At 49.4% G+C, this 12,686-nt stretch overlaps 2 protein-coding genes across 8 annotated transcripts in view; one reads left to right on the forward strand and one right to left on the reverse strand.

The window, feature by feature from the left end:
• Window positions 1-12,686, forward strand: part of FHOD1 (formin homology 2 domain containing 1) — a 164,144-nt gene that overhangs the window by 51,822 nt on the left and 99,636 nt on the right. The gene's annotated exons all lie outside the window — the stretch shown is intronic.
• Window positions 1-12,686, reverse strand: part of PLEKHG4 (pleckstrin homology and RhoGEF domain containing G4) — a 90,655-nt gene that overhangs the window by 17,980 nt on the left and 59,989 nt on the right. For all 7 annotated transcript variants that reach the window (XM_075765222.1, XM_075765225.1, XM_075765223.1 and 4 more), the window contains exons 11-13: window positions 10,617-10,755; window positions 7,876-7,998; window positions 7,143-7,334 (exon numbers count right to left, since the gene is read on the reverse strand). In XM_075765222.1, the coding sequence (XP_075621337.1) occupies window positions 7,143-7,334; window positions 7,876-7,998; window positions 10,617-10,755 (454 nt within the window). The remainder of the gene's footprint in view (window positions 1-7,142; window positions 7,335-7,875; window positions 7,999-10,616; window positions 10,756-12,686) is intronic.

A 12,686-nucleotide genomic window follows, 5' to 3' on the forward strand; every position in this document is an offset into this window, starting at 1 on the left:
CTAGCAACAGATCCTACACCTCAAGTGCAATGCACTCCCCTTGCAGTCCAGCTGCAATGTGAGCTGGGAAATTCCTAAAGGTGCTGGGGAGAAACACTGCTCCCTGCCACTAGTGACCGGCTACCAGTGACCCTGCAGCAGACTTGATCCCATCCGACTCAGAGAAGGGGAACCCCAGACTTTCAGACAACTGTCAGTTTATGCTCGTGGGCAGCCAAGGACACAGAGGAGTATTTCCTCAGAGGTGTTCTGGTGATCAAGGGTGAAGGCAGCAGATGCTTTCAAAAGATCAAGCATTGCTCCCCTGCAAAAACAGCAGTGGCAGAACACGTTGGCACTCCTGGGATCAGGGAAAGCAGTTCAGGGAGAGCAGCCTACATCCCGAAAAGATGCCGTGCACTGGCCTGGCATAGTGTAGCATTCCCCAGCCGTGCCTGCCAGGGAGGGGGAGGGTTCAGCCAGCACAGGAGGAGGGAAAAGGACCCCAGACAGACCAAGGCTTTGGCCCCCTGCACACACCACAAACGCACCACACAGACCTCATCCTGCACTAAAACAGAGCCTAGGGTGCTGGGGGAGGCACTCAAAAGCATCTCAACCCAAGAACTCCTCACCTGCAACTGCAAATTGTGCTTGGATTTAGCACACGAAAATACTTAATTCACTGCTGCCTATTAACACAGAGGGACAAACTTACGCAGGAGTCTCACACCTGTGTTGTGCAAGCAGAAAGGAGCTCCAAGTGCTGGTGCTAACTACCATTTAGCATTCACCTACGGTCGCAGAGCTCACTGGGAGCTACAGGCACTGCTGTGGTGCCAATTTGGCAATAAAGTCATTGAGGAAACACAGGAGAAAATAGGCTGGGCACCAGTAGATCTAGCAGCAAATTACTGGAGAAGTCATAAAATGGAGGAGTTTCCAAAAAACTAATTTTGCAAGACAGAAAAATACAGGGGAGCTGTAGCAGATCAGATTTAAATGGTCAAAACTCCTTATTTATGCAAGAGGACTATCTTGAACTCCAAGGCAAAGCAGAAACTTTCTGACACATGAAGACCCTTTGATGGGAAAGTAAATATTAGAAGCTTATTAACCTTGCAAGAAGACTTCTCTAGCAAAAACCTAGCGGGAAGGAGAAGGGAGAGATTTCATGCATTAACCTTGCATGAACTCTGCCAGAGGATCGATTTTCCAACCTCTAGGCTCATTCCCCCAACTGCTTCAGGCTGAGGATGAAAAAGGACACCCCTGAAACAGGAGAGCAAATCAGGCTAGATGTCTGTCTAGGGGCACGGCTTTACAAGCGTAACTGAGGAAGGAGAGAGAGAGAAGAGAGAAAAAGAGATGAGACAGCTGCTGTCAGACAATGCTGAAGCCAGACAACAGTGGCATCATCCCCAAAAACACACAGCATCAGCATGACGTTGGTATATATTCCTCTGTTGTGCTACTCAGATCTTCCTTCATCACCTTCGGTATTTGCAGCAGTAACGAGATGAAAGCTGTTATTTGGGAACATTGTGCAGCCCATCCCCAGAAAAGTAAAGCCGATCTCTGTGCAGAGAGACCAGTGTGCGTTCAGCCTCTCCCAGAGACTTTATTGTAAGCCACAGCAAAAACCTCATTTGCTCAGAGGTGCTGGGGGGCAAAGTCATGCTCTGACCTGCGCAGGACTGGCAGCAAGAGACAAGCATCATGGCACAGTGACCTGCGTCTCTGTTCATAATAAGTACGCTACAATAAGGACACACCAAATGCCTCTTTTTCCACTTTGGTGCTAAGCTCTACTCTCCAAATCTCCTCCAAGCACATTCCCAGAGCAGTGAATCATAACTTTCAGTTACATTAACTCTCAAACTGTGTCAAACAGCCTATGATAGGAAAAAAAAAAAAAAAAAGAAAATCACACTTTTAGGTCGCAGCCACCAGGATCCCTTCCAGCTTCCCACAGACCAGCATTCACAACCCGTCTTTCCTCTTCAAAGGCTAAGCAAAAAGAAATGTCAATAATTTATCACCTGAAGGGGACTGGATTTATTTTTTTCCCCCCCTCAAAACCATTATCTGTGACATTATATCTGGTACATCATCAGAAATCAAGCACAGCAGAAAACAAGGTATCAGCAGGTCACTGTTCGGAATCTTTCGGGGAGAAGCAGGAGGTAATGACATCTGTAGAAGTAAGCTAATTTATCACGCTCTGGATTTCTGCTGTCACATCTAAGATCAGATCCACCTCTCAAAGCTGGGAACACTGTGCCAACAGGTCTCAGTCGCTCACGGGACAGGAGCCCGGCAAACCTCGGAGCAGTTGAGGACAGCACCCCCCTCTTCTGCTGTCCACAACCTTTAACAGAAGTCCAGGCAGATCCAAAGGGACCACCTGCGCCGTGCTGCGGTTAAATTACGCCCACTGAAATGATCGTGCAATAACATCTACTAAAGAGAAAGAGGGACAGGCACTGCTACATTACAGACAGCGCAACCCTGGGATTCGGAAGGACCATGCAAAGATGCACACAGCCCACAGGGCTTGCTCTGGGCACACAAGAGACGCACACAAAGCCCTCCGATTCATGCTGGATGCATACAGACATGCACAAGCAACCGAGTGAAAAGCCTTCTCTACGTTGTTTCCAAACAATCTCAATACAACTCACATGTCAGCTGGGGCGCCGGACACTTGGTACTTACAAGAGGGTTTGCTGTGTCTGTCTGCTGTCGGAGGCAGGATGGGTGTATTCGACTCAGAGGGAAGGTGCATGGAGATGTGCAGAGAGGTTCTCCTGCCAGCGGGGCCTGGACGGATGGGAAGAAGGGCCCCAGCCCCTCTTTGGGCCCCAGAGGCAGCAACACTTGTTCGTTCACGGGATGGAGAGCAAAAAGGCTGGCATTCCTACAGCAGCAAGGACAATGGGGAGGGATGAGGAGGCGCTGCCATAATCAAATGCAGGCCAGCTGGCCCTCCCCCAGGAAGGGCAGGCACCTCCTTCACTTGCCAAAGGCTTTGTTTTCTAAGTCACAAAGAACAAAGTGGTTGAGGAGGAGAGAGGGAGAGGAGGAGGAGAGCAGAGGAGAACCTGCTGTGAGGGCAGATCCACACGTGAGCACAGGTAACCCACTCGGTGAGAGATGTCACCACAGATGGAGAGGCGTTGGGCAACACTCTGCCTGCCTCAAGCAGGGCTCAGCAGCAGCGGCTCCTTGTGCGCAGCAGAAAGAAGCTGGGGACGGCTGGAGATCACTACTGAGGATCAAGAATCAGCACAGGGTGATGGTCAGGGGTCCTCTGGGAGGAGGAATCCAAGCGTGGCAGCCAGGGAACGCCACTGAAGGAACAGCTTATGGAGCAGAGCCCAAAGAAACCCCAACAAGGGAAATGCTACAAGTTTCTCAACCAGCCTCACCCCAACACTCCTGACCACTGAGCCTCTGACTGGCTTCACTCAGAAAGCAAATGCAAGGCAAGCCGAAACAGGCTCCCAGGCCACTGCAGAGCAACGCCCACGCTTTCCCCTGAGCGCCAAAAGAGGCGGCATCTTGCACAACATCCCGACAAGCAGGAAGAAGCCCCTGGAGCTGCCTCAGGCCCTCCTGTAATAGTGCAGGCAGTTCAGCTGTAAGGCTCTGGGCACCACAGCACCGCAGGGCACGCAGGTGCTGAGCCGGTGCAACGGGACTCTGCCCTTTCCGGTTGGGTCAGTGCTTTCCTTCCAGAGTGATTTTTGCCAGCAAGGATCATATGCCTTTGCTACTGACCTTCTGCAGGACTGGTTGTCATCCCAGGGCTGGCACACGGTGCTGCGTGCTCCGGCTCATTAGACATGCCGCTGTGAGTTAGGAGTCCTGACAGGGTACAAAGCTCTCGCACGGGCCATTTCAAGCCTGTGGTCCAGGCACTTTGCTTATGGTAAAGTAGGGATATAAGAGCTGGGATCTAAGAGTGATCTGGGAAATAATTTTACCCAAAGAAAGCTTGAGAAAGGAAAAAAAATTGAACAAGGTAAGCAAGGAGAAGGAGACTTGCTCTAGCTCCTCCTGGTAGCGATGGCGTGCCTATAGCAGCGTTCCTGTGAAGCCAGGAAGCCAGAGAGAAGGGTATGGGATAATGCCCTTGCAGGCGCTCCAGAACAAAGCGGACATCAGTGCTTTTGGTACAACATACACACCCTTGCTTGCTCAGCTGCCCAGTTCTCCCCCAAAGCACTGTGTGGTGCCAGATCCCAACACAGTCTTGGAATGGAGTAAGCAAGGGACAAGGCTCGAAGCCACAGGAAGATGGCAGGTCCCCGAGTATGCCTGTGCTGGATCTGCGGGACTGAAAAACAATCCTCTGCCTGCAGTCAGAGATGGGGATGGTTTCCTTCACCGCTCCTCCATCCTCAGCCCGGCCATCATCCAGCCCTTGTCAGGCACCAAGAGCTCCTGCCACAAAGGAAGCGGGGACAAATGGAAACATCCAGCTTGGCATTGGTCATGGCTTTGGGGAGGGAACCCTGCCAGCCCATGTGTAAGCTCCATGCGGTCTGGCCCAGCTCAGCCTGCCTCATCGCAGGGAGCTCTGACAGGCCATCAGGAGCTGCCAAGCAGTAAAAAAATAAAATAGTACAGCTCCTTATGGACCATATGGCGTTGTGCCGTCCTGTCCGGCAGCTACAAGCAGCACCCTACGAAACGCTTGTCCACCATGTGCAGAAGGCCAGCAGAACAGAGCCTCCCGTTCCTAGTAGGCAGCGAGGTACGTGAGGAATCAATACCACGATCCCTGCGGTGGGCACTCCGCTCCCTTGACGCATGCCGAGATGTTTGGAGAGATCTGAGCTTGCCAGCTCATTACCATAGCGTACATTGCTTACGCATTGTCAGGCTCCTTCCCCAAATCCTGGGGTCTGGCACGCTGCAGGCTCTTTACAAGAAGGGGAAAAAAGTTTTAAAAAAAATAATCCAGGACATTGCTTAGTTTAGAGTCCTGCTGTTGATATCCCCTCAGATATTAGGGCAGAGAGAAGGAGGTTAGCCAGGCACTGACTAAATCACCGCAGGAAGGTCAAAGCTCAGCATAAGAAGAGTGAAATCAGTTTAGATAAAATCTGCTTTCCCCACCACCACCCAGACCGCACCACTGACTTCACTTTGGGAAGGCAGAAAGCATCCTGGAGATCAAGATCAAAATAACCAGTGCTGAAAAGAACTTCCATGCTGCGCAGCAATTTCTGCATTCATCCTACAGCTGCAGCATGTATCCCCTCCACACCCCTGGTTTCAGTTCGCCACCGGTTCACAATACACACATGTTATATTTACACCACCAGCATTGTTTATAGTTCTGCTGAAACCAGGGAGATCAAAATCCTCCTCCCTTGCTAAGTGAAATACCTCTCCTCCATGCAAACACACTGTGCCACCATCATTCAGTTTTCACTGTGCAGCATGAGAAGCACAACCGAGAGGGATGCTGCTGCTGCCACGGCCGCAGACTGCGTCCCCAATCATCATCCACCAAAAAGAAGCTGTATGAGCTTCTAAGATGCCCCAAGAAGAGAAACGGGCCTTCGCTGGGGTCTGTGTCAGATTTGTGTCCCTGGGAATGGCCCAGGCTTTGAAAGGCTTTGAAGCTGTGGAAGAATGCCCATTGCTGTTGAGTCACATCTGACTACGCTGGCAGCCCAAAAGCTACTACCGTGATGTAGCTCCCATGCCTGAACAGAGAACAGAGCAGCCATCAGGAGCTACAGCCCATGTCTGTGTGCCAGAGATCTCCAGCTTTGGCTGGGCAGGCTCATGCAGGACTGATGTTTGGCTTGGCCACAGACTTGCCAAGATGCTGAGCAAGACCTGGCACCTTTGTGTACCTCAGTTTATCAGAGGAAATGTGACAACAACCATCCTTCCCAGGATCCTTCCCAGGATCCCCCATAACAGCAACAGGTATTCAGGGACTAGAGCAGCCCCTGAATGTCTGTACTCGGTGAGCGAGCAGAGCACAGGTTCTCCTACAGCACAGAAGGTACTTTTCTCTCCACTGGCAAAAAAAATAAAATTTACACATTCCCATAGCGAGAGCATCCCCCACCTGCACAGCAAACTGCATAGATGAACTAGAGCGGACCTGCAGAGCATCACCAAACTCAATCCTCACATGTCCCAACAGCAACGTTCTGGGCTGCCTTCTCCGCTTTCCTCCCTCGCACAGGATGCTTCTTGATATTTTCATGCTTAGCTGAATTTCTTTCCCCCCTCCCTGAGCACTTCTGGCTGCCAAGGCAGCTCAGAGACAGCAACTAAGTGGCACCTACATCTGGTACAGCTTAACTTCTAGTGTCTATTCTTTCTGGAATTTGAGAATTTCAATACCCAATGTTTGTACAAGTGTGGAATAAGTGGAGCACAGGCTCCCAGACCTTCTGTGCTTGCCAAAGCTGTATTTTAAAATGCACTTAGAAAATCTTACTGTTTAACTTCTACAGTTGCAGATGAATAAAGGACACCAAATCCAACTGCAGGTTGACTGAACGGGTGCATTTGCATTAAGCCGAACAGGTGAGAAGGCCAGGCGCTCAGCATAGTCACCACACGCATCCTCTCCTCCTGCTTCCCTGCTGCCTGGGTCAACCCAGTCCCCTCGGGTCCCTCAGCCACACTGCCCCGCACCCTGTTCTGGTGCTCCGTTTCCTCACGCAGGCCTCCACAAGAGAGGAGGCTGGGCTATATTTAGCACTGAATAGCAGGGTGCTACTCTTCATGTGTCAACAGGCTGACTTTACTGACATGTAAGGATACTGTCAGAACAAAACGCAGGAGCCTACCCTGGCCTGGTGGCCAAGACTAGACACAAGCAGCCAATGTTTTGATTCTTCTCTCCGCTGTGGCCACAAGGGGGGCTCAGACAGCAGAAGACCTCTATTCTTAACAGATGTTGACATTTTCTTGAGTACACGCCCACCCCTTCTTCCACATACTGACTTGAAAAAAATCACTGCAGACACGTGAGCATGAAGGGGCTCCTGCAAGTCATAGATCCCGTTTCTTGGTGGTGCACACACGCTACATTTCACATCTTTCATAAACAACCAAGCTCTGGACTGAGTCCAAGTAGGTTTTTTTACACCCTCTTCTATGCAGCAGATGCTTTGTCTTACCTTGTCAAAGAATTCATACAGTCGAACCGTCTCACAGATTCGATGCCTGTTTTCATCCAGCTGAGTGCAGAACTCTTCCAGTTGATCTTTGTAGGTTTGCAGCTTTACCCTGTAAGAATGTACATCCACAGAGGAAAAGTCTTCCCATCGATCCATCTTCTTTAGTGCTTCCTGCCCCCTTCTGCAATATTCCTGAAAGCAAAATGTAATTGCATATGAGGATAGAGACCTGACACAGACAATAGATAGTCTTCAAGGTGGGTAACAGCTAGGACTAATTAGACTTGGTTCTAAGGTTCAAATTACATGAGCAGGGTGTACTTGTTTACAGCAGAATTCAGGAGAGTCCTGACCTCTGTTAGGATTTACACGAGCCACACAGCAGCTTGTAAAGGCCTACACAGTAAGGCCATGGGTCAATTAGGATCAAAAAGACAACAGTGTTACAAGCATATCAAGGGATTAACAAAACCAAAAAAATTCATCTTCCATCACAGTGCTTATTTTCCTCAAGACTGGCAAATGCCATCTACTGAGGGCTTGAGCTGATAGCTTTGTCTACACAAGAGGAGCGTGGGGAAGCCAAGTAGCGTAAAGGAACCACACATATCTTGGTGATGAACAATCTACCAATGCCATCTTAGCATCGTGGGTTTGGCTGAGCACGTACGAGGCACATATGCTGCCAGCTCAGACTCTGGAGAATATGTTTTTCCAACCAGACAACACTCACACTGGCAATAAGGTCAAACTCCCTGAACTGCTTTTGTGCTTGAAGCAGCATCTCCAAAGAATCGTCCAGGTTGATCGTTTCCTTTAGCCGTTTTCTGCCAACATTCTCGATCCAACTGCTGACCTAGGAGAAGAGGGAGAAGCTCCACTGTTAGTCACTCTGTACTACTCACCAAGGTAGGCCTTCATGTGGAAGGAGCAAGGAATTGCTCTCAACCCTGGTCATTTCATTACTGGAAAGAATGTGCACATAGACTTCTCCCCCCAGCCATGCTGGCATTTCAGCCTGAGCCTCCTGCTAGGAGTTTTTCCACTTCAGATTACTGAATAATTGCAAAGCTCTGCTATTGCTCACTAGCCTTAGGCATAAACAGGGCAAGTAGCTGCTTGGGCTTTGTTTCAGGCAGGCCATGGGCTAACACAAGCCCTGCAACCCGCAGGCTGGCCTGATACTCCTATTATTGTTACCCCCAAGTGGGATAAAATTTCCTACACCACTTCCCCTTTCTGACTGGCAGGACATGCACTACGTCAGTGTGAACGTACTGACGAATTCTCCCCATCTGTGATGTTTCACAGTTCTCTGGGACTCTCAGCTACTGGTTTTCCAAAGGCAGCTCACCACAGAGCCGTGCAGTAACTGCAGGTTCCTCATCACAGCCCAGCCACTGCTGCTGTTATAAGCCTGTATCCTCAAACATGGGGAGAGAACTGACTAACAAGAGTGGATACACAGGATAACACAACACTTCCATCAACAGCAGGTTTTAAAAACAGGCTGGTAAACTTGTCTGCAATGCTTCAGGCATAGCTGCACCCAGGGGAAGGGACAGGCTAAATGTTTCCTAACGCCCCTGCATCCTGTTTTCCTGTATCATCTAAATACACGTCCCAACTCAACCCCGCAGCCAAGGACAAATTCCTAGTCTTCTGCACTGAAAGAGGGTCTGTGCCCATGGAACAAGGCAACCAACAAGAGGTGGTTCCCAGGTTGCGACCCATACTGCAAGGGGCACACCGCTGCTGCCTACGGCTCCTAGGCAGGCTTGAAAGCAGGACCAGCTGCTGCCAGCAATAAAGTAAGCTGGGAGCAGTCAGTTTTGCTCAATTCAATTAAAAAAAGTTCAGCTTAAAGCAGGGACAGATTGCAGAGCCTGCCTTTGTGTCGTTTTTTCATTTCTGTACAGTATTAAGAACCTCTGTGTTTACGGGAGTCTTCACTAGGTTCTTACATCACACTTCTTGTCCTGAACACACAGTGCATGGCACCCGAGCGTCTACCTCCAAATGGGAGGTCATTAAAACTCCTGGATCTACCTTGGCCTGTGAAAACAAGAGGTAGCCTACAGCCTCCTCTGCAAATCGGTTCTCTCCAGAAGAGAAGGGCTCCGAATCCTAGATGGACAATGGTGAAACTAGTCCTAGTACTGATGTTTAAGGATACAGGTTCCTTAGGTGGACCCCAAACAGCACACAACCCTTTGCACACACACAGGGTAATAAGTGATACGCAAAACTTCTCATTGTTGAGAAGTTACAGCAAAGGAGACTATGCTACTCCATAATCCCACGTTTGAGTTCAGGCTTAAGGAACCTGGGAGTTGCAACACAAAGAACCGATCAGATCTTGTAGGATGCTCAGACAGCCTGAGCTACTGTATCTACACAGCTAGTGGTTTCAAAGGTCTTTCTGAAAACCAGTGCCTGTTTGCTTCAGTTATTGAGCACCACAGGACGGGAATTTGAAGCTCCCACAGAAGAGCAGGATGGTGGGAGGGTGAGCACAGCTCTTGGCTCAGGACAAGAGGCTGTTCCCCTGCCTGGAGACTGGAGGCTGCACCCAGAGGCAAAGGAGCGTGCCTGGTGCTGCACCCAGAGGGGAAGGAGTGTGCCTGGGCCTTATCAGATGGCATGGACCTGAGCACCGCACAGGAATTTAAACACCGGGTATGCAATGTGTGGCTCATTCACCAGCAGGATATAAGCAAACCCTGAAGGATCTACAGCCCAGAGGGGACACGCAGACTCATCATCAGCTTGTTGCCATTGCTCTGCTGCTTCTCAAGGTGGATCGTGAAGAACGGCTCCTCAACAGTCTTGCCGGGAGGGTACTTTCGCTGACTAATGTGAAAAGACACCCCACCTCCAAGTGTACTGCTTACCAATGAGCCAGTACACTGTGGTTTAAGTATGGAAAAACATCACAGATGTTTATAGGGTTTGACTGACCTACACCTAGAGAGCAGCCAGGAGACTTTCACTTGGCATCAAGAGATACCAGGCAAACAGCAGCTTTGTTCTTAGCACATCTGAAAACATATTCCAAATCACAGTGTCACAGACTGGTTTGGGTTGGAAAAGACCTCACAGCCCATCCAGTTCCAACCCCCCTGCCATGGGCAGGGACACCCTCCACTAGCCCAGGTTGCCCAAAGCCCCATCCAACCTGGCCTTGAACGCTGCCAGGGAGCCAGGGGCAGCCACAGCTTCTCTGGGCACCCTGTGCCAGGGCCTCAGCACCCTCACAGGGAAGGATTTCTTCCTAATATCTCATCTCAATCTCCCCTCCTTCAGCTTAAAATTCTAATTGTACAAATTCTAATGTTCAATTATTTGGTTTTAAGGTCTACAGGGATCATTCTACACTTTTGCAGGAGAGATCAACAGGCGCAGTACCTGCTGTAGGATGTTCAGTCAGAGGGTGGCAGCAGGCAGTCACGGCAACTGACAAACAGGTCTTACCTCCTTAAAACATTCTTCCACTTTCTCAAACTCCATCACCAGCTCCAGCTCCTGGATGCGTTTGTTTGACAGCATCACCAGCCGGTGAACACCCTCATCAACTCGATTGTAAAGCACGCTGGCAGCATCAAGTGCGTCTCTGGAAGGGGACACAAGTCTGGTCAGGGGTTTTGCATTAGGCTCTTCCCCCAGCATGTCACACAAACACGACCTAAGAGCAGCGCTTCAGTCATCCTCCTCATGCAACTTGTAATGGCCATCTCAGTGTCGAGAACAGAAGGAGAATACCTCTCTGATCCCAACGCAGACAACCTGTCAGGAAGGACAAGAGCATCTCCCCCCAGCTGGGCTCCTTGCAAAATTTTGTGTATTTGTCACACTTTCAAGATGGGATGCTCAGCTTTTCACAAATGCAGATTATTGCATCAATGGGCTTTCACAAAACACAGGCTCAGGCAATCTCAGTGTCTAAAACCACCATTTGAATTTCGTTTAAATAAGTAAATAAGCAATCACTAGGAAGCAAATCTCTCCTAAACAACAACAACATAAAGCACTTGATGCCCCACTCACTCTCAAGAATATCCACCAGCCAAACAAACATGCAAAGCGTACAGCACCCCAGTGCCAAGAGAAGTTGAATTTTAGCACATTGTGCTGGAAAAATTCAAAGCCAGAGCTCCCCATCTTCCCCAGGCAGCTATGCTGACCAGAGCCAAACAGGCACCACCACTCTCCGGCGTTCTCCCTGCGAGCCGGGGCAGGGCAGCAGTTGATCTACTCCATGCGCAGGCAGGGACGGAGGGGTTCAGGCTAGAGCCCTGTGCCCTGGGGTGCTGGACCCAGGGCCTAAGCACACCATTTAATCCTGGCACGATGCTCTCCAGCACAGGTTTGACCAAATTAGAGCCAAGATTCAGAACAGCATTCAAGCTTATTCTTTCTTTGTGTCCCTAAACTTCTCACGTTTCTTCTGCTTCTAGATTTCCCCTCCTTTTACAACTATGGGCTCGACAGATGCCTACAACAAAAATACTACAGCATCCTTCAGCTGTGCTCTATGCCGGCATCTTCAGCTGCCTGAGCATCTCCTGTACTCACCTCAAATTGCTTTCTTTTTACAATCGTCTTACAACTGTATGACTTTTTATCATATTATTAAAATGATCCAAAGCACTTGTGAAATAGGTTGCTAATAAAACTCCAAAAGCTTTGCTAATAGAAATTTATACAAGCAATTCAGCATACACCTTTATTTGTGTCTTAGGTTACAGGCAATCTTGAACCTATGAAATGCAAATGAACACGAGCATTTAGTGGCAAACATCCTGTAGTTTTTAGGTAGTAGTTAATTGACATGAGGTAGCACAATAGGTCTGGACAACTAGCTCTGCATAGCAGAAATCCACAGGATTTTTCCATTCAGAATTCCACCCAGTGTGGAACTGCCAACTTCTCAAACCTCAGCCTCTTAGATACTTTTGTTTTTCCTCTTCAAAATGTCATTAGACTGAATGAATTTCTCCAAAGTGCAGCCAAAAATACCCGAATTGTTTCTGGACTAAGATCAGTGCTACTGCAGTGCAGAGGAGACAGGTCCTCTACAGAAAATCTGCAAGCTTCAATGGAAAGATCCGAGCTGTAACGCCGCTCCCGCGTCTCCCAAAACCACCATAAACAAACAGTGATGATACGAGCCTTCTGTTTCGTAATCCTTTCCTGGGGACAGACCCAGATCCAACCCAGGAGACTCACAGCAGCAGAGCCATAACCACTGTCCAAGTTAAGCTCTGGAAAGCGTGTTTACAGAGCAGGTTGTGAAGGCCAGTTCCCGTCAGCAGCAGTGACACAGCTAGGACAGCTAATGAGAAACAGTTCGGAAGATCGCTAGAAGTTATGTTTGGCAACAACATTAATGCTGTTGGGTTCTGCGCAACAGAGCGTATCTGTCAGGTCCTAGTTTCTGAATAAGGCTCCAGCAAAGTACAATACTGATGGCCAGACTGGCAGACACCCTTCGGTCTTACTCCCACAGGTCTGAAGTCCCTGCTGGCATGAATGTTCTCATCC

Source organism: Balearica regulorum, chromosome 13 (assembly GCF_011004875.1).
Source record: "Balearica regulorum gibbericeps isolate bBalReg1 chromosome 13, bBalReg1.pri, whole genome shotgun sequence".
Lineage (NCBI taxonomy): Eukaryota > Metazoa > Chordata > Aves > Gruiformes > Gruidae > Balearica > Balearica regulorum.